This window comes from Acomys russatus, chromosome 15, assembly GCF_903995435.1.
Source record: "Acomys russatus chromosome 15, mAcoRus1.1, whole genome shotgun sequence".
NCBI lineage: Eukaryota > Metazoa > Chordata > Mammalia > Rodentia > Muridae > Acomys > Acomys russatus.
Window position 1 is genome coordinate 12,159,511 of NC_067151.1, and position 17,758 is coordinate 12,177,268.

General features: G+C 44.9%; 1 protein-coding gene across 2 annotated transcripts; it reads left to right on the forward strand.

The window, feature by feature from the left end:
• Positions 1–1,522: 1,522 nt before the first annotated feature.
• Actl6a (actin like 6A) lies at positions 1,523–17,444 on the forward strand. 2 transcript variants are annotated; one of them, XM_051157038.1, is made up of 14 exons: positions 1,523–1,713; positions 4,761–4,837; positions 4,949–5,123; positions 6,183–6,283; positions 6,950–7,047; positions 8,888–8,982; positions 9,198–9,304; positions 9,391–9,480; positions 10,760–10,821; positions 11,035–11,149; positions 11,276–11,356; positions 13,526–13,621; positions 16,089–16,175; positions 17,002–17,444. In XM_051157038.1, exons 1-14 carry the CDS (start codon positions 1,689–1,691, stop codon positions 17,080–17,082), a joined length of 1,290 nt encoding a protein of 429 aa, XP_051012995.1. In that variant the 5' UTR covers positions 1,523–1,688; the 3' UTR covers positions 17,083–17,444. The 2 variants fall into 2 exon arrangements, with proteins under 2 accessions (XP_051012995.1, XP_051012996.1); XM_051157039.1 differs by lacking the exon at positions 1,523–1,713 and adding an exon at positions 1,822–2,192.
• The last annotated feature ends 314 nt before the right edge of the window (positions 17,445–17,758 follow it).

Consider the following 17,758-nt stretch of genomic DNA (forward strand, 5'->3'; position numbering starts at 1 on the left):
CTCTGAGAGCCAAAGCAGTGAATAAACTTGGCCACGCTCCGATAAACAGAGTGTAAGATGACATGTGAATATTGTAGCTTTCTTCAAAAATGTTTTTGAACCACTTAAAATGTAATAATACACAATTCCAGTACTCAGGAGACTGAGGGAGGAGGAGGAGGAGGAGCAGGAGGAGGATTACATCTTGGAGACTAGTCTCTGAAAACTCAATCCCAAACCATCGGTGTCGGTTCACGGCACTCAGCGTCAGGTGAACAGTAAAGTGTTTGCTTCCTAGCCGTATTCTCCACCCTAGGACAGGTCAGTTTCTGACACCTCATTGGCATGGAGATGAATGAGATTTTATACAACCTTCCTAAGGTTAGAGTAGCCTCTAAGTCCCTAGACACTTCGGTTTAAACACTGCTAACAGTTACAAGGATGCGTGCAATCTTAAACGTGAGCTTTGGGACGACGCGGCCAGTTCAGGCGTTTTGTTATATAGATCAAGCTCTCTAAAGCCCAAAGCAGCAGAGGAACGAATTCTTGTAGTAGTCCGGGGAAGAAGAGGCAGAGTTCAGGATGACACTGATAGAAATGGAGACTAAGTATACATAAATCTGTCTTGGTGAAGCCCGCCTATAATCCCAGCACTCAGGAGGCAGAGGCAGGGGGATCACTGTGAATTCAAGGCCAGCCTGGCTTACAAAGCAAGCCCAGGACAGCCAAGGCTACACAGAGAAACCCCGTCTCAAACAAACACACCAGTAGACACAGATTGAGGATGTACTTAGAAATGGTGCTTCCTTGAATGGCTCTCGATTTACTTGCTGAGTGATTTTCACAGAAGAAAAGAAGTCATGGTTTTTAAATGCTATCTGAATTTAATATATTATCATTTATTATAAATAGCCATTAAAAATGCTGGATCCTATTATTATATATCTGATTTGCTGATTACTTCAAAGTGTAGCACACTTTTACTTTACAAGTATAAATGGTAGTTGAAGTCTTTTCTGATTAAAAAAAAATCCGAATTCATCACAATCCAAGGCCAGGGATTTCTACGAGCTAACTAACTTAAATTCCGTACTCCTTGCAGACATCTGCCTTTCTCTGATCTAAGTTTCCTTTGCTCCTGAGGATCAGCCACACACCAAGACCAGCTAGGTTGCTGAACTAGCCTTGTCTCTTAAATACCAGTACCAACTCACTCTCGAAACCCCGCCCACTCCCCCACAAAGTCCCGCCCACTCGCCTGCCCACCTATGAATTCCCTCCCACTCTAGTCGCGCGCGAAGGGCAGCTCCACCCACTCTCTCGTCCGCTAGTGGAAGCTCCGCCTACCTTACCCGTCCGCGAAACTCCGCCCTCTCCTGCCCGTACCCCAACTCCTTCCCTTCTTCCGTCGCTTCTCTCTTTCCCCGCCCCCTCGGCTGCCTTCCATTGGCCAAAATGGCTAAACCGCGCGGGGATGCAGCAAACCCACATTCTGATTGGCTAGAGACTAAGCCGGGCCCCTTGTCATTGGCTAATAAGAGAAACCAGCAAGAGTGGCTGCGCGGCGGGCGTGCGGCTGCTGCTTTGTTGCCGGAGGGGGCGGCGTTGGAAGTTGCAGGCTTGCGGGGTCGGCGTTCTCGGGAAGTGGAGTCGCGCCGCCGCTATCTTTCGCCCGATAGTCTCCGGCCAGTCCCGGCCCGACAGTAGCCATGAGCGGTGGAGTGTACGGCGGAGGTGAGCGAGCGCCGCGGCGCCTCGGGGCTTGCGGGCCGGAACGACCGGCCCGGTCCCTGGTCGCTTTCGTTTCCCTCCGGTCCTCTGCGGGCCCTTCCGGTCTCTGGCCAGTTCTTCCGGTCCTCGTACGGGCCTCGGCCTTTCTGACCCTTCGGAACTAGAGCCCGCGCGCAGTACTTTCTCGGCTTCTCTTGGGGTTCCGAGATGGCCTCGAGGGAGGGCTTTGCCGAGTCTTGCACCCGGGGCTCCGGGACCGGCGGGACTCTGATGGCAGTCACCCGGCACGTCGGGTCCCTTGCTTTACCAGTTCCGCCGTGCGATCCTTCCCGGCAGTTGGCAGAGGTTCCGGGCCCTTGGGGTGGGCACTGGGTGCGAGTCGCCCCCGGTGCTGAGGCTGCTGCTCCAGGTCCTGCAGCAGCTGCTACGTTTCTCAACTTCGCTCGAGGCGTGCCGGGTTTCTAGAGGAGCGGAGCGCTAAGGTACACGCCGCTGTTTTCCTGTCCAGCTGGGCGGGAGCCTTTTATAGGTCAGCGGTAACGAGAGCAAAGCTTCCAAGTGATTGTTGTTTTTGTTTTGTTTGTTACGAGTAGGTAACTAGTTAGAGACTCTTCTCTGGGGGGTGGATGCGGGCAGGAGGGGGTGCTGTTATCCCCCGCGTTAACGAAGAAGAGAGTATTGGGGAAAGTTCTACAACCAGCTCAGAGTTAAAAGAGTTCTTTTGTAAATTGTGTAAGTTGGGAGCGTATAGCTTCTGCGATGAGGAAAAGGCATTCCTTTCTCTGCAGTGTACCGGTAGCATGAACCCATCCTGAGCTGAATAGTACCCTCACACTGCAAATTTGTATCTGTTTTGAGTCAGTGGATCTGAGCCCATTCGTTGTAACTGCTGTGCAGTATTTTGTAAGAATGAACTGTAGCTGTGTCTCTAGAAACTTAAATGTGTATCTTTTTCCTGGAAAGAATGTGACAGCAATAGTTACAAGTAGCTAATACTTACTGTGCTTGGTGCTTGTCAGCACTATTAAGTGCATTTATACATCGTGCTTAAAACGTCGTTATAGTATCCTATGAGAAAAGTATTAAATACATTTTACAAATTAGGAATCTGAAGCGGAGTTAGTAAATTACCCAGTTCACATAGTGCATTAGTCATTTTTCCGTTACTGTGATAAAACAAAACAAAACAAGACAAAAGACTTGACCAAGGCAACTTCTAGAAGATGTAATTTCCTTTAGCTTATGATTCCAGAGGGATAAGAGTCCATTATGGCGGGGAGGTATGGCAGCTAGCAGCAGGCATGGTGGCAGGGGCAGGAACCTGAGAGCGCACATATTCAAACTCAAGCATGAAGCAGAGAGCAAACTGGGAATGGCGAGGCTTTAAACTTAAAGCCTGTCCCCAGTGGCAGCTTCCTACATCCAGCCCCACACCTTCTAAACCTCCCCGAACAGCATCACCAACTGTGGACCAGATGCTCAAATATCAGAGCCTGTAGGAGACATTGTCACTCAAACAATGGCACATGCGTCTCCTTTTAAAATACTAATGTCTCTAAACTGGATATGTCTAAACTAAGTAGCTCTGTGATTGCTCTTTGTAGCTAGTGCTAGGCTGCACATAGTGGCTATAGTGATGTGCAGCTTTATCTAGCCGGATAGAAGAGCTTCTCTTAAGGCCTTAGCAGTTGAATAACGGTAAGTAGGATTAGTGTTTTAAATGTTGGTGTGTGGGAAACCCTTTGACAAATCACCACTGAAAAGCCAAAGTGCATTATTTTAGGAGGCCTGCTGTTTGGGGCAAAGTGCTTGGAAAATATAAATGGAGGCTTTCTTCTGCACTTGATGAAAATAATTGCCACTTTCTTTCTCAGCACTAAACTATCTCCTAATGCCTAGACTGTGTAGCTTTAATGATACTTGCATTAAATGCTTTTTAATTGGCCTGTATAATTACTCTCAAGCTCTGATTCTCCATGCTTTCCAGCTTTCATGTTTTGCTGAGTTTGTTCATTGCATGGAACGTAATTTCTCCTAATTAATGAACTGGTATTCAAGTATACTAAGTGTTTTGTGCTTTTGTTTTATTTTGGTTTTTGTTTTTGTTTTTTGGCCTCCGGATCCCCTTGCTGCTATTTGTACCCTTCCTGTGCTTGTGTAGATGACCCAGTGTGCTGCCTCAGCCTCTGGTTTGGGCTTTGATTTGGTGATAGTAGGGTAACTGTACTTCTCGCCTGTGCCCTTAGGTCCAGTGTAATCATTAAAAGCCACTCCCCCCCCCCCATGTTAAAAGTGTCTCAGTTTAGATGGTGCATTGTAGAACTTCCCTGGAGGCTGGAGTCCGTGAGCTTGGTCCCTCCTCCCTGAATAGGCAGCCATAGCTCACTGCACCATTCATCTGATGCCACAGCTTCTAGCAGCTCTCCACACAAAACCTCTCTAGGTTCTGGTAACAGTTCCTTCTTGTTTCCTCAGTTCCAACGATTACGAGGGTAGTGTTTCTAAATAGTCCCTTTAAAAGTAAGGAACCTTTACTACCTGCTATCAGTGTACCACGTTTTTCCTGATTAAACCACCACTGATCAACAATGTATGACTTGGTATATTTTAATTAAATAAATCTTGGAGGCATATTTAAAACTCAGTTCAAGCCAGACATGGTGGTCTATACCTTTAATCCCAGCACTTGGGAGTTGGAAACCGGTGGAGCTTTATGAGTTCCAGGACAGCTAGGGTCCCACAGAGAGACCCTGTCTCAAAACAACAATGACAAAAGCTGCGTTCTAGCTAAAGATATGTGGATGTAATGAGTTTTTACAAGGCTTAAATATTATACACTTGGAAGTTGCTAGTGCTAATTTTCTCTCCTTCCCCCCCTCCCTTTGTCAAGACAGAGTTTCTCTGTGTAAGCCCTGGCTGTCCTGGAACTAGCTCTGTAGACCAGTCTGACCTGGAACTCAGAGATGTGTCTGCCTTTGCCTCTGTTACTGGGGTTAAAGTTGCGTGCAACTCCCTTAATTTCTTCATTAATTCTCTTTTAATCTCTTCAGATGAAGTTGGTGCCCTTGTTTTTGACATTGGATCATACACAGTGCGGGCTGGCTATGCTGGTGAGGACTGCCCCAAGGTAAGAACAGTGATCAGAATTACTTAGCTAGGCAAGAGTCATCTGTGGTGCCTGCAGAAACAACCTCTAATGAAAGCAGAGGTGCTCCACATCGTGTTTGCACTCTCCCAGGTTGACTTCCCCACGGCTATCGGTATGGTGTTGGAGAGAGATGACGGAAGCACACTGATGGAAATCGATGGGGACAAAGGGAAGCAGGGTGGTCCCACCTACTACATAGACACCAATGCCCTTCGAGTGCCCAGGGAGAACATGGAAGCCATCTCGCCGCTCAAGAATGGAATGGGTATGAGTTTGAATACCGAGTTCACGGTATTTTTAGATATAAATAGTAACTTCTTACAAGATGGGCGTCAGGTATTTTGTTTGTTTGTTTTAATTCCACAAAGTAATATTTTGGATACCAAGAATACAAAATGTGCAAGTGTTTCTTTTCTTTAAACACAGTCAGTAGAGTTTGGTGAGTGCACAGGAAACTGTACTGTATACAGACAGGGAAAGCTATGTAGATGTGGTCAGGAGACAGTGGGATTAGAGAGGGGAGTTCATGCCACTTTTCATAAAGGAGGCGACATGCTGAGTCTTGAGCCGTGAAGTAAGAATTCGACAGGCCAACAAGGCCAAGAGCAGCAGAAGAACACCAGCTTATGTGAAGCGAGGGGAGCTGTGAGAGAACTAGGTTAGAAATGTTTTACAGATATGGCTGCAGCATTGTGTGTGTTAGGGTCACTTGCAGGAAAGGTAGGCAGAGAGCACTGTCTTCCTTTGAAGCTCCCTGGGATGGTCCCTGAAAGCTGACCAAGGGAAACTAAGTAAGGTGCAGTGTGCTCCTGTTTGCCATCCCAAAAGACTCACTGATAGCATGCAGCGTCGGCTGGAGGAAGTACTGGAGACAGGCTGACAGCAGGAGAGGAGAACGTCTCTGATGGAAGAGAGGAGGGTGCAAGCCACCGAGGGCAGGGATCCTGGAGTAGTTTTTAGGTATCCAGGCAACAGGTGGCACCAAGAGATTGAAGAGGCAGAAAGGAGAGGAGAATTGAGAGGATTTTCTCGAATCTTGGTGGAGGTGATAAATAAATGGCACCATTCACTACGATCGGAGTTAAAAGGGGAGGAGGGAGCGTTTCCCTGTGCAGCTGCAGCGGGAAGCATGTCCTGTGGCACACACAGCGGGAAGACTTGGTCTCCTCTGCGTTTCAGCCCCTCCCCTCGTTCCTTTTTCCTTGTGTGTCTTCAGTGTGGTAGCAGGAGTCTCCTAGAGTAGCTTCCCTCAGTCATAGAAACGGTCTCTGCACTCACTCATCATCAGCCAAGTTTGTTTCAAGCTATGACTCTTCTGTTATAGTTGAAGACTGGGACAGTTTCCAGGCCATTTTGGATCATACTTACAAGATGCACGTCAAATCCGAAGCCAGCCTGCATCCTGTTCTCATGTCGGAAGCACCGGTGAGCCCCACTTCCGAGTTTCTCTAGTGTCTGTTCTTTTTCTTGCTTTACTTTCCCTCATTTGAAGATTTTCTTTTTTAAAATTACATTTATTTATTTATTTATCATGTACACAAACGTGTGTGTGTGCGTGTGTGTGTGTGTGTGCGCGCGCGCGTGTGTGTAGAGTTCAGACAACACCTTGCAGGCATTAGCTCTCTCCACCATGTGGGCCCCGTGATCTAATTAAGGCTGTCAGGCTTGGGGCAAGAGCTTTTACCTGCTAAGCCATCTTGCTGGGAGTCATCAAAATTCACATTTTGAGTTTGGAAACTTGGGGAAAGATTAATTTTGATTGTGATTATAACATTATTTAAGCAAATGAAATAATTGGCTTTGTGAATACCAGTTACAAGTGAAATGATTCCATGCTTTAAAATTCATATTTAGGATTTCGATCACCAGATTTAATATATAAGAATACTTTTGTTTTTAGAATCTTAATTTTCCTGTGACTTAGAAAGGCGTTATTTTAAGAACTCATAGCAGCTGACAGTTTTTGATCTTTAGAAAAAGGAAGTTCTTAACCTTTTTTTTTTCTTCAATATGGCTCTGTAATGTAGCATAAAGTGTGTCAGCGCTTTAATTAGTGTGCAATGATTACCTGGTCCTTCCTCCCTTCTCCAGTGGAACACCAGGGCGAAGAGAGAGAAGCTGACGGAGCTGATGTTTGAGCACTACAGCATCCCTGCCTTCTTCCTTTGCAAAACTGCAGTTCTGACAGCGTATCCTTACGTAACGGGATGTTTTCTCTGGATGCAAGATACTCGTGGAAACGTGTTTCCTGCTCTGTAGCTTCGCACCTATATTTCAGTATTTTTTAAGCTTTTTTTTTTCTTCCTGCTCTTGGTGTATATTCATTGTATATAGTGTTGGGGTTCGTGAAGACTATCACTTTCAAGCATGTCACGTACCTGGACTATACTCACCCACTTTTTCCTCAGGCTCCACTGCCCCCTCCTGATACTCTGCCTCTTTCCTTCTTCCACTCTGCCTTTCAGGTGTCTGTGTGTGTGTGTGGGGGGGGGCGGGGGGTATGCATATGTGCGAATGCATGTGTTTTTAATGTATCTGTGAGAAATTCTTGGATTTGCAAATAACACTGTACACACAGTCTTTGCCTTGTTTCATTTATTTGATCTCCAGTTTTCACGCACACAGCATTATTTCATTCCTTCTGGCTCGGCAAACCTCCAGGTGTGTGCAGACCACATTGTCTATGTGCTGATGACACTGAGGCTGACGTTGTGACGTGGCTGTGAGGAGCAAGTGTGTGGGCATCTCTGTGTGTGCTGTGCTGACTTCTGTTGGCAGAGATCTACTAGGTCTAACTGGATGCTGTAGTAACTTTGAAATTTTTGAGGGTCTTCTTAACTGATTTTCATAGTTGCTGGAATGTTACATTACTACCAGCAGTGAGGTCTCCTTTCTCACAGAGTTCTGTTGTGTGTCCTTTTGCTGATTAGGCTGAGATGAAATCTCACTGGGGTTCTAATCTGTATTTCATGGTAGCGTTAAAGAGTGTTGAGCATTTTCTCATGTTTATTGCATTGGTGACTCATCTTCTAAGCTGATTAGCTTGCTTTTCTTTTTAGGCTAGTTTCTTGAGTTAGGTATGTATTCTAGGGAATAATCCTTTGTCAGATGTGTAGCTAACAGATTCTCTCATTTCTGGGGGCCTCTGAGCACTTCTGGACTCATTCTAAAATCGTTCTGTGTTGAGTCAGGATCACTCTCCGTGTTCCTTGTCTTCTTTACTTTGAGGCTGTGCTGAACGTCTGTAGTTCTGAGCTACCATGTTCCCGGGCCTCTCCCGCTCCATCCCCACTCTCCCCAGCTTACCGCGGCAGTCCCAGGAACCAGCTGGCTGGCCTCTTCTTTATCTTCCACGACAGCCCGCGTTCTTCTCTTTGCAGATAAAGTGACCTCTTACTTTACTAAACTAGATACCCTTCAGGGCTAGATTGGCATTACTTTAGTGGCAACCTTTTGCCCTTCACCCCACCCTTTCTCTGTCCTTTACCTCTTCTGAACTGTTAGTAGGCACCAGACTTGGATGCAATAAATGTTCAGGAAGTAGTTGAAGAGCCAGTGAAAGGTCCAGCTCATAAGCCTGCATGTAGGCCGCAGCACGCAGCTGAGGGCATGGGAGCTGTCCTGTCCTCCGGCTGTTGTTGGGCTCACTGGGTAGAGGGCGGGAACTGTGTCCCTGCAGTGCTTCTCCAGCGCTTTCCTGCTCTGGTCACAGCCTCTTGGTGTTCTCGTCAGGTTTTTGTAAGTGTTATTAAAAGTGTCTCTATTTATTTTAAGCCTTTTGATCAGCTGTAGAAGTTTTCAATATGTTCATTTTAACCAGCCTAATTCAAGAGAAACATTTTGAGAGTCCTGCTTGTATTTTTTAAGATAAATAACTATTGACAGCAGTTTTTGTTCTAGACATGCTTTTACACAATGCAAATGATAATGTATGTTTAAACAGCTGGCTTAAACGTTACAAGAGCAGCCTTTCATATTTAGCACTATCTTAGAGCCTTGATACTTAATTTCCTTAATGCTTTAAACTAGATTTGCTAATGGTCGTTCTACTGGGCTGATTTTGGACAGTGGAGCTACCCACACCACTGCAATTCCAGTCCACGATGGCTATGTCCTTCAACAAGGTAACTGCTTAATGCGGGCACAGATAATGAGGACAGACCAGGACTTCTATCTGAGCACATCCATTCCCAAGTAATATGTTTTAAATGCATGGCTTTACTCTTTGGAGCGATAGTTTAGTTAATTCGACGAAAAGTAACCTACTTCTTTGTAAACACATTCCCAGTCCCAAGGAATTGAGACTGGCTCCTTCAGCCTTGTTGGATTTGATTCTCAGGTATTGTGAAGTCCCCTCTTGCTGGAGACTTCATCACCATGCAGTGCAGAGAGCTCTTCCAGGAGATGAGCATCGAGCTCATCCCCCCATACATGATTGCATCAAAAGTAAGCAGCCTGGGGCGCCCCTTCCGGTGACCTGCCTTGGCCTCCTCTCCTGCCCTGAAGTCTCTTAGCATGCTCTCTGTTCTCAGGAGGCCGTTCGGGAAGGCTCTCCTGCAAACTGGAAAAGAAAAGAGAAATTGCCACAGGTTACGAGGTCTTGGCACAATTACATGTGCAATGTAAGTAGCCTTACTGTCTTTACCAATCAGGTGTTAATTCTAAGGTTCTGGGGTTGTTTGTTTTGTTTTTGTTTTTGTTTGTTTACATAGTACAGGACATTTATTACCCTGGAGGGACTAGCAGGCTGCCTGCCTCTGGATCGGGCAGGGACAGCCAAGATATTTTTAATATCTGACAAAATGAGTGGCATGGGGTGGGGCACACTTTCTATATTACTGAAACAGTCCCTACAAATAAACTCCTACATAGCAGTTGGAAGGCATGAAAGAGGTTTTGGTCTTAGAAATAGGCAAGCATGCTATTTTACACTGTTGTTGAAAAAATGGCTTTAGTTTGTGTAGAACTTAGTACAGCTCAGGTGTGATTTCTTATCAGACATGCCCAAGTGTGTGACTGCTTCAGCAGTGAACCGCTGGGACTCTTTACTGAAAATGTGACTGTGTAGACCTGTGTGGGTGAGAGGTCGGTGCGCTTGCCGTCCCGTAGACACACACGAATTTCTAATAGTAGAAGGATAGAGAACTGTAACCAAGTGTGTTCTGGAGCCTGTTGCACCCAAAGTTCTGTGTGTTAGAATGTGGGAAATGCTTGGATTCATGATTGTGTGCAGACGTCAGAAGAGGTTTCCATGTCAGCCTGTGGGCCATGCTCATCTTGAGTAGTCACTAGAGCTCTCTATATGAGGTGTGTGACGTGTGCATGTCATATTCAGGTGATAAAATCTTGATTTTAAAATCAAGTTACCACGGTGGCGCATGCCTTTAATCCCAGCACAGGGAGACAAAGGTAGGTAGGTGGATCTCTGAAATCCAGGCCAGCCCAGTCTATAGAGAGTTCTAGGACAGCCAGAGCTACACAGAGAAACCCTGTCTGCGGAAAACAAACAAACAAACAAACAAACAAACAAACAAAAAGAACAGAACAAAACAATCAGTCAGGTTACTTGTGAGGGAAAGAGGGATGTTCTGGCATGGGTTTCTTTTGGTGGTCAGTGGTGCAGGCTCCTGGTTGGTTTTAGCCTCATGTTATTCCATAAACACTGCAATTGAAATGGACTTAAGTTGTGTAATTACAATTATAGAAATGAATTTAACTTATGTTATAAATTGTAAATTCCCATGTCATAGTAGATGTTGATGCTCGGGCTTTGGTAGAGTTACACTCTTCAAATGACTCAACAGTGAGAAATTGGCCTGATGTCATAAGTAGGTGGTCACAGAGCCGGAACCAAGTGCACGTTACAGAGTTGTTTCAAACTTGTTTCTTCTCTGTCCACAGTGCGTCATCCAAGATTTCCAAGCTTCGGTTCTTCAGGTGTCGGACTCCACCTACGATGAACAGTATGTCTTCTGTCTGTCTCAGCAATGAGGGCTTGTGCTTGATTACAGACCAGTAGAATGTGTTTAGCCTAAAAACACAGAGTGTATGCTGAATACTGCTGTTAGGTGTTTGCACTCTGATTTCTCAGATACTGGTAACCCTCACACCGGTAGGAGGGCCATAGTTTTGAACAAAGTTGTTTTGTTCTATGTGAAATACGGTTACATTTGCAGGGTGGCTGCACAGATGCCAACTGTTCACTACGAATTCCCCAATGGTTACAACTGTGATTTTGGTGCAGAGCGGCTAAAAATTCCTGAAGGATTATTTGACCCTTCCAACGTAAAGGTAGGAAACCCAGTTTCATAACTGTTGTGGCTTTTCCTGTGTAGAGAACGTAGGGGACATAAGGCCTAAATAAGACTGAAGCCGCCATGAAGGGCTCCCATGTGAACACTTGCGTTCTTGTTCTAGGGGTTATCTGGGAACACAATGCTGGGAGTCAGTCACGTCGTCACGACAAGTGTTGGAATGTGTGACATTGACATCAGACCAGTAAGTGTCAGCCTCTGTCACTCTCTTCGGCAGTGAAACGCCTCACGTTAGGTTTGCGGCTTTGGCCACTGGCTTTGAGGGCTGTTTATAACCATGTGTGGAGCTGTAGAGACCAGGAAAGGGGGGTGTAGGACCACAGTGGTGCTGCTGACGCCGGCTCAGCTCCTGAACTGCACTAGCTCTTCTGTGACCATGGTGTGTGGCTGTTCATCTAGACAGGGAAGAGTCTTAGCACACTTCCATCCTCACAGAATATCCTTAGCCAGTGCCACTCCAGATTTCCTAAAATGTAGTAAATCAGTTTACTAAAATGTAGTAAATTGATGATTTTTCTGGACTTCTACTCTATTTTTCCAGAAAGATGTGGCTTAAAGCAGGCAACTTTGACACGGGTGATTTTTGTATTTGTTCTGCTCTGTCAAGTTTTAAACTGTTCGTATACTATACTGACTTTGTTATATACTATAGTCATTTAGATTGCTACTTTTTATTAAGCTATAGTTTTTTTTATAGTCCACTTAGTTTACAACCCACATTCCGTCTTGGTTTTCGTCAGGTTACTGTAGTTGGCTTACAGAGTATGATGTGAATAGATAGGAAGATAGGAGTGCTGCATCAGCGACAAGCCGGGACCACTTCCAGGACAGTGCAAGTGGTGGTCTACAGTAAACAAAAAAGTGTGTGTGTGTGTGTGTATACACACGTGTGTTTTGTGTATGGAGGGACAGTTTTGTGGAGTTGGGCGTGTTCACACCTTCCCATGGGTTCTCAGGATCAAACTCCTGCCTCCAGATGTGCTCAGCAAGCTCTTGTAATTCCCTCAACTGTTTTTCTGCTCCACGGTTTTTGTTTTTTGTGCAAGGTCATGTTGTGGATAATTTATTAGTATGGCCTAATAATGTTTATTATCAGGCCTATAATTATTATTACAGTGGTATTTTTCTAACCAGCTAGCAATCAATCAAGACACAGACACCTTTTGTATTTAAAATAGCCTTAGTAAACCTGGGGCAGGGCAGATAGTAATCCCTTAAACTTCTTCCCATAGTGGTACAGGTATCCTATACCTGCCCCAATCCCATACCATATGCTTCTAAAAATTTCTATCGAGCTGCCTCCCTCCATAATCCCAAAATGGGATAATTATCATCATCTGGGCCAAATCTCCATTCACGCCGGCCATGCACTTCTCCTCCACCTAACCCCTGGGGATGCCTCCTTCCTTCCTCCTCCTCTTCCCCAAAGCTGAGGAACCATAGCCACACCGATCCGATTTGCCCTGCCCAGGTGTGAAGGCTCTTTATTGGTCAAACAGGAAGTTCCTAAGGCGAGGTTACATAACAGCCTTGGGGTATAGAGACAGCAAGCAATAATTAGCATCAAAGTATATCAGACCAAGCTCCAACAAGGTCACTTCAGGGTAGGGAATTAAATACACTTGGAAGAGTGGAACTAGCTTTTTATTGAGATCATTTTCTGTTCGCTTAATGTTGTTAGCATATGGGACCCAATTTTTGGATTTTCTGTTTCAAAATTTAGATGATTTAATGCTTGGAGTAGGTTTTTAAACTGAGAACATTGCCAGTTAAAAAAGGAGGTTGACATTTACATTTCAATAAATACATGTACACTAGGAGTAAATATATTCTCTGTGAGTATGATGTTTTTATTTGGAAGGCTCAGCCTAGGTTTTAAAAATGGCAACGTTTCTTCAAAGAGAAAGCATTTGGCCAGGGATGTTTCCAAAGAGGATCATTATCTGTCATGATCCTGAAACAATTTTATCTAATTTAAGGTACCGTAACTTCCAGGTAAACAAAGACGAATACTGTTACAAAATGTACTTCTAATATTAGCAGTTGTCTGCCCATAAGAAATACAAGTTTAAGAATAATTTTAGTTTAGTGGCTCTGGGCGGGCAAGATGACTCGGTGCAGAAAGGAGCTGGCCATCAAAGCCTGAAAGCCTGAGTTTGATCCAGAGCCCACATGCTGGAAAAAGAACCACCTCCCACAAGTGTCCTCTAATCTCCACACAGGAACTGTGGCCTGCTTACACACACACTGAATAAGAGGAAAAACAGCCAAGTTAGTACCTGGGTCCAACTCCCAGCACCAAACAACACTAGTTGTTGTTGGAAACGTGGAAATGATTATGTTTCTCTCCTAGGGTCTCTACGGCAGTGTGATTGTAGCAGGAGGAAACACGCTAATACAGAGCTTCACTGACAGGTTAAATAGAGAGCTTTCTCAGAAAACTCCCCCAGTAAGTTTTTCTGTTGTTTGTGTTATTTAGTTGTGCCCGTTTTTACTGAGTGGAGTTTAATAGATAATTGTGTGCCTTTGTGTATGGGTAGTGTCTTCTATTATTCAAGATGTCCTACATAGCACCTATTGGCTCCTCTTCTTACTTTAACCACTTTTTCATGTTTGTGCATGTTGTGTGCACATGTGTGGGTACATTCACCCATGCATGTCTGTCTGCAGTTCAGAGGTCAAATTAGATGTCTTCTATCTATCTCCACCTCATTTTACACACACACACACACACACACACACACACACACACACACACACACACACACACACGTACATATGAGCATGCATGCATACACACACACTCATAGGGCACATGGTGCTGGTTTTCAAAGGAGAAGAGAATCTGGAGAGGTAATGTGCATGGTGTGTTAATAATACTAGGTGTAAGATGCTTGAAGGCTGTTACGTGTGTCCATAGAAATTGTCTGTTTTTGACCTCTCCTGTTTTACATATGCTGTATGTTTGAATTGGAAGTGTAATGTGCATGCTGATATACTTCCGTGATTGACATCAGCCTTCAGCATACTGCATTGTTGGAGATGATAGTCTAGGGCAGTGGTTCTCAGTCTTCCCAATGCTGTGACCCTTCAGTACAGCTCCTCTTGTGCTCAACCCCAACCACAAAATTATTTTTGTTGCTACTTCATAACGGTAATTTTGCTACTGCTATGAATCATAGTGTAAATCTCTGATGTGACCGCTGTGAAAGGGTCATTCAACTCTCAAAGGGGTCCCAGCCCCCCAGGTTAAGAACCAGTGGTCTAGACCCTGCAGTAGTAGTTCTGACCATTGGATTCCATAGAAAGCTCACAAATATAGCTACAGACCTGAGTGACTCGTCCAGGGTCTGCTCAGGGTTTGGCTTGGCCTTACCCGCGGGAGCTGTTCTTGCAGAGGACCTGAGTTCCCAGAACTCACATAGTCCCAGTTCCAGGGAGCCCCAGTGCCCTCTGTAGGCTCTTCAGGCAGCTGCAGTCATGTGCACATACGCTCACACAGGCACATGCATACACATAATTAAAGTACTAAAATGAGTCCTTTTTTCCCATTTAATGAGTTAATTTAGAAACTTTAGTCCTTTATGAAGTAATTAAAATCCAGAAAAGTGTCAGGAGAAAGGTTCCATTCTAGACCAGACACCTTCTCTGATCCTGTGCTCTACCTTACCGCATGTGTTAGCTCACTGTGCAAGTAGTCCACATTTTGGTGCAAGTAGTGTCTGGTATGGACGCCTTGAAAATTATCTTGAGGCAGATTCCTAAGGAGGAGGGGAAAGCCCCTAAACACAGAAAGTGAGATGAATACAGTATTGAGGTGGTGCCGACCTGTTATTCCAGCTAATGGGAGGCTGAGGCAGGACGAGCACAAGCTCAAGGCGAGCCTGGGCTGAACCGTGTTCAAAACAGAAGCCCTAAGGTTTTAGGTTTTTGAGATAGGGCATATATTGTAGTCCCATAGTATACCAGGCTAGTTTGCTTAGCATTTGGTCTCTTCAGCCTGAGTGTTGGGCTTACAGACATGAGCTACCCTGCTGGGCAGAAGCACGAATGTGGAAGGCAGACATTATGGATCCAAAGTTACTTGTGATCTGGCATTTTGATTGGGAAGAGTTTGAGATAGCTGGAAATGTGGGGATAGGGTGGGTGGGTGCGAGACTTTAAATGAAAATGAAGTGCTACTGTGGTACCTTTTCAGAGTATGTCATGAATTCTAAGTGCTGTTCTTTTATGCAGCCTTGAAAATGTTTGTTCTTATTGCTTTGCCGATTTGTTGTGTTTAATAGCTCTGGAAGGAGTTATATACACATATAAATTCTGTCTTTTCATCTCTAATGAGATTACAAAATAACAGTGTCAGTGCTCAAAGGACACCACAAAACATGTTCAGTAGCTGTTCAAGGGAAGGAGACTGCATAGTTTCTTACTTTATCGCTGCAGAAATGAGACCTCACGGGAGTGTCCTGCTGAGGAGATGCAGACAAGCTGCAGCACAAGTTAGAGCATGGGTTTCAGTGTTGTAGCCCAGTGCTTTCCTATCTGGGGTGCTGCAGGCCTGTATTTACCCAGTTCTCTCGAGTCATGTCGTCCATTTTTTTAACCAATAGTCATTAAGACCTTTCTTATGAAGCAGCCTAACCTATGGCAACTATTTACTCAGCTGTTTGACACCATGTAAAGTTATTCATTTTTCTTTTGTGTGTGTGGGGGCAGTGAGTGTATGTGATGGCTGTGAAATATGGGTGCTATTGTAGCCCCACTGGTCCTCAGACTCGCTTTGTAGACCAGACTGTCCTGTCCCACCCAGGTGCTGGGATTAGATGTGTGTGCCACCTTGACCCTAGAGGGTGTTCAGCACTCAGTCCCCAAGTTGGCTTTTGTGCTACCCCAGTGTCCTCATGTTTCCTGTGTTGCAGAGCATGCGCTTGAAACTGATTGCAAACAACACGACGGTGGAACGGAGGTTCAGCTCATGGATTGGAGGCTCCATCCTAGCATCTTTGGTTAGTAGATAAGCTGCTTTGTAGTAAAGATTCTGCTGAGACAAACTCTGGGTTGAGAGGGGAGCTGTGAGAATGGGAGTGGCGTGCAGAAGCTTATAAAGACAGTTCTTTCATCTGACTATGCACCATCTTTTTCTTTGGATAATTACTTATTACATCTTTACTGGTTCTTTTTGTTGGGGCCCAAGAATGCTTTTAATATTTATGCTGTACTGATAAAAATCTGTCTTAGTACTGAGTAATTCTCACTTTTCCTCCTAGAACAGAACTCTGGGTTTTCTGCTAATGGTTGTTTATTTATTATAATATTGAGTCATAAATTTTCAATACAAGCAGAAATTTTAAAAGAATGATCTCAGTCTTTGCATTTAAAAACTGGCAGATGAGTGGAGGACCTGGTAGGAGTTACCTGTTTAAAAACATTCACAATAAAAATGGTCTATGTCCCACCCACCCCCCACCCTCCCTTCAACCTCAGGCTGGCCTCCAACTTGCCTCAGCCTCCAGAGTGCTGGGACTACAGGTCTACACTGTGGCACTTGGCTCCATGTTGGGACACAACAGAATGCCTTATCTGTGGACACTGTCAGCCTACATTGACTTTCCCTTTTCAGTGGGAGCAGTTGAGCCTCGGCTTATAATCCCTCTTCTGGCCCTGGGCAGGCCCAGGTGCACTGTCCTTAGCGATAGGTCATTTCTTCTCGAAGTTGGGTTGAAGCTGAGGCTGTCAGGAGTTGGCTCCGCTGGGCAGTGGTGAGTCTACCTTGAATTGTATCTTGTAGTAAAAGCGAGGGATAATTATGTAATGTTTGTTTGCTTCTTGCAGGGTACCTTTCAGCAGATGTGGATTTCCAAACAGGAGTACGAAGAAGGAGGGAAACAGTGTGTAGAGAGGAAATGCCCATGAGGGCTCTTGCTCTGCCTCCCCACCACCTCACATCTGTAGCTTTAGTACACTCAGGAAGATGACCATCTTTTGTAGAATGTTTATACATGTCTGCATATTTCAATTTCCACTAAGATTTTTTAAGGCTTTAACTTGTTCTATAAATTAAATGAGTTTGTGCTTTCCTTGAAATGGACTTATTCTTATTACAGGCCTTTTGTAATTTTGTATGGATGTCTATTTTCTCTAAATATTTTCCTTTCAGTAAGTACTTTCCAGCTCTCCTGTGGCTTGCGGAATTACTTTCTATTGACTAGTAAAAAAAGTTACTGCCTATGCTTTTTATCTTAAGCTTAAACTAAATAAAGATTGCTCCCGCCCTAGAAAGGGTTTGGGTTCTTGTCTGTGTTGCGACTTGCTACTGTCAGTACTGCCTTCACCATTCTTTTCATGGGGAACAATCAGTTAGTGACAACATCCACATCCCTTTCATGCTTAACACAGTCATGTGCCAGGGTATTTCATCTGCATGCATGTCTGCACCATGCTAGGACGTGATGTCTGTGTAAGCCAGAGGAACACACTGTCTCCCCTACAACTGGAGTTAAGAGATGGCTTTGAGCCTCCATGTTTGTGCAGAGGGGGTTCTCTGGAAGAGCAACTTGTGCCCTTGACCACTGAGCCATCTTTCTAGCTA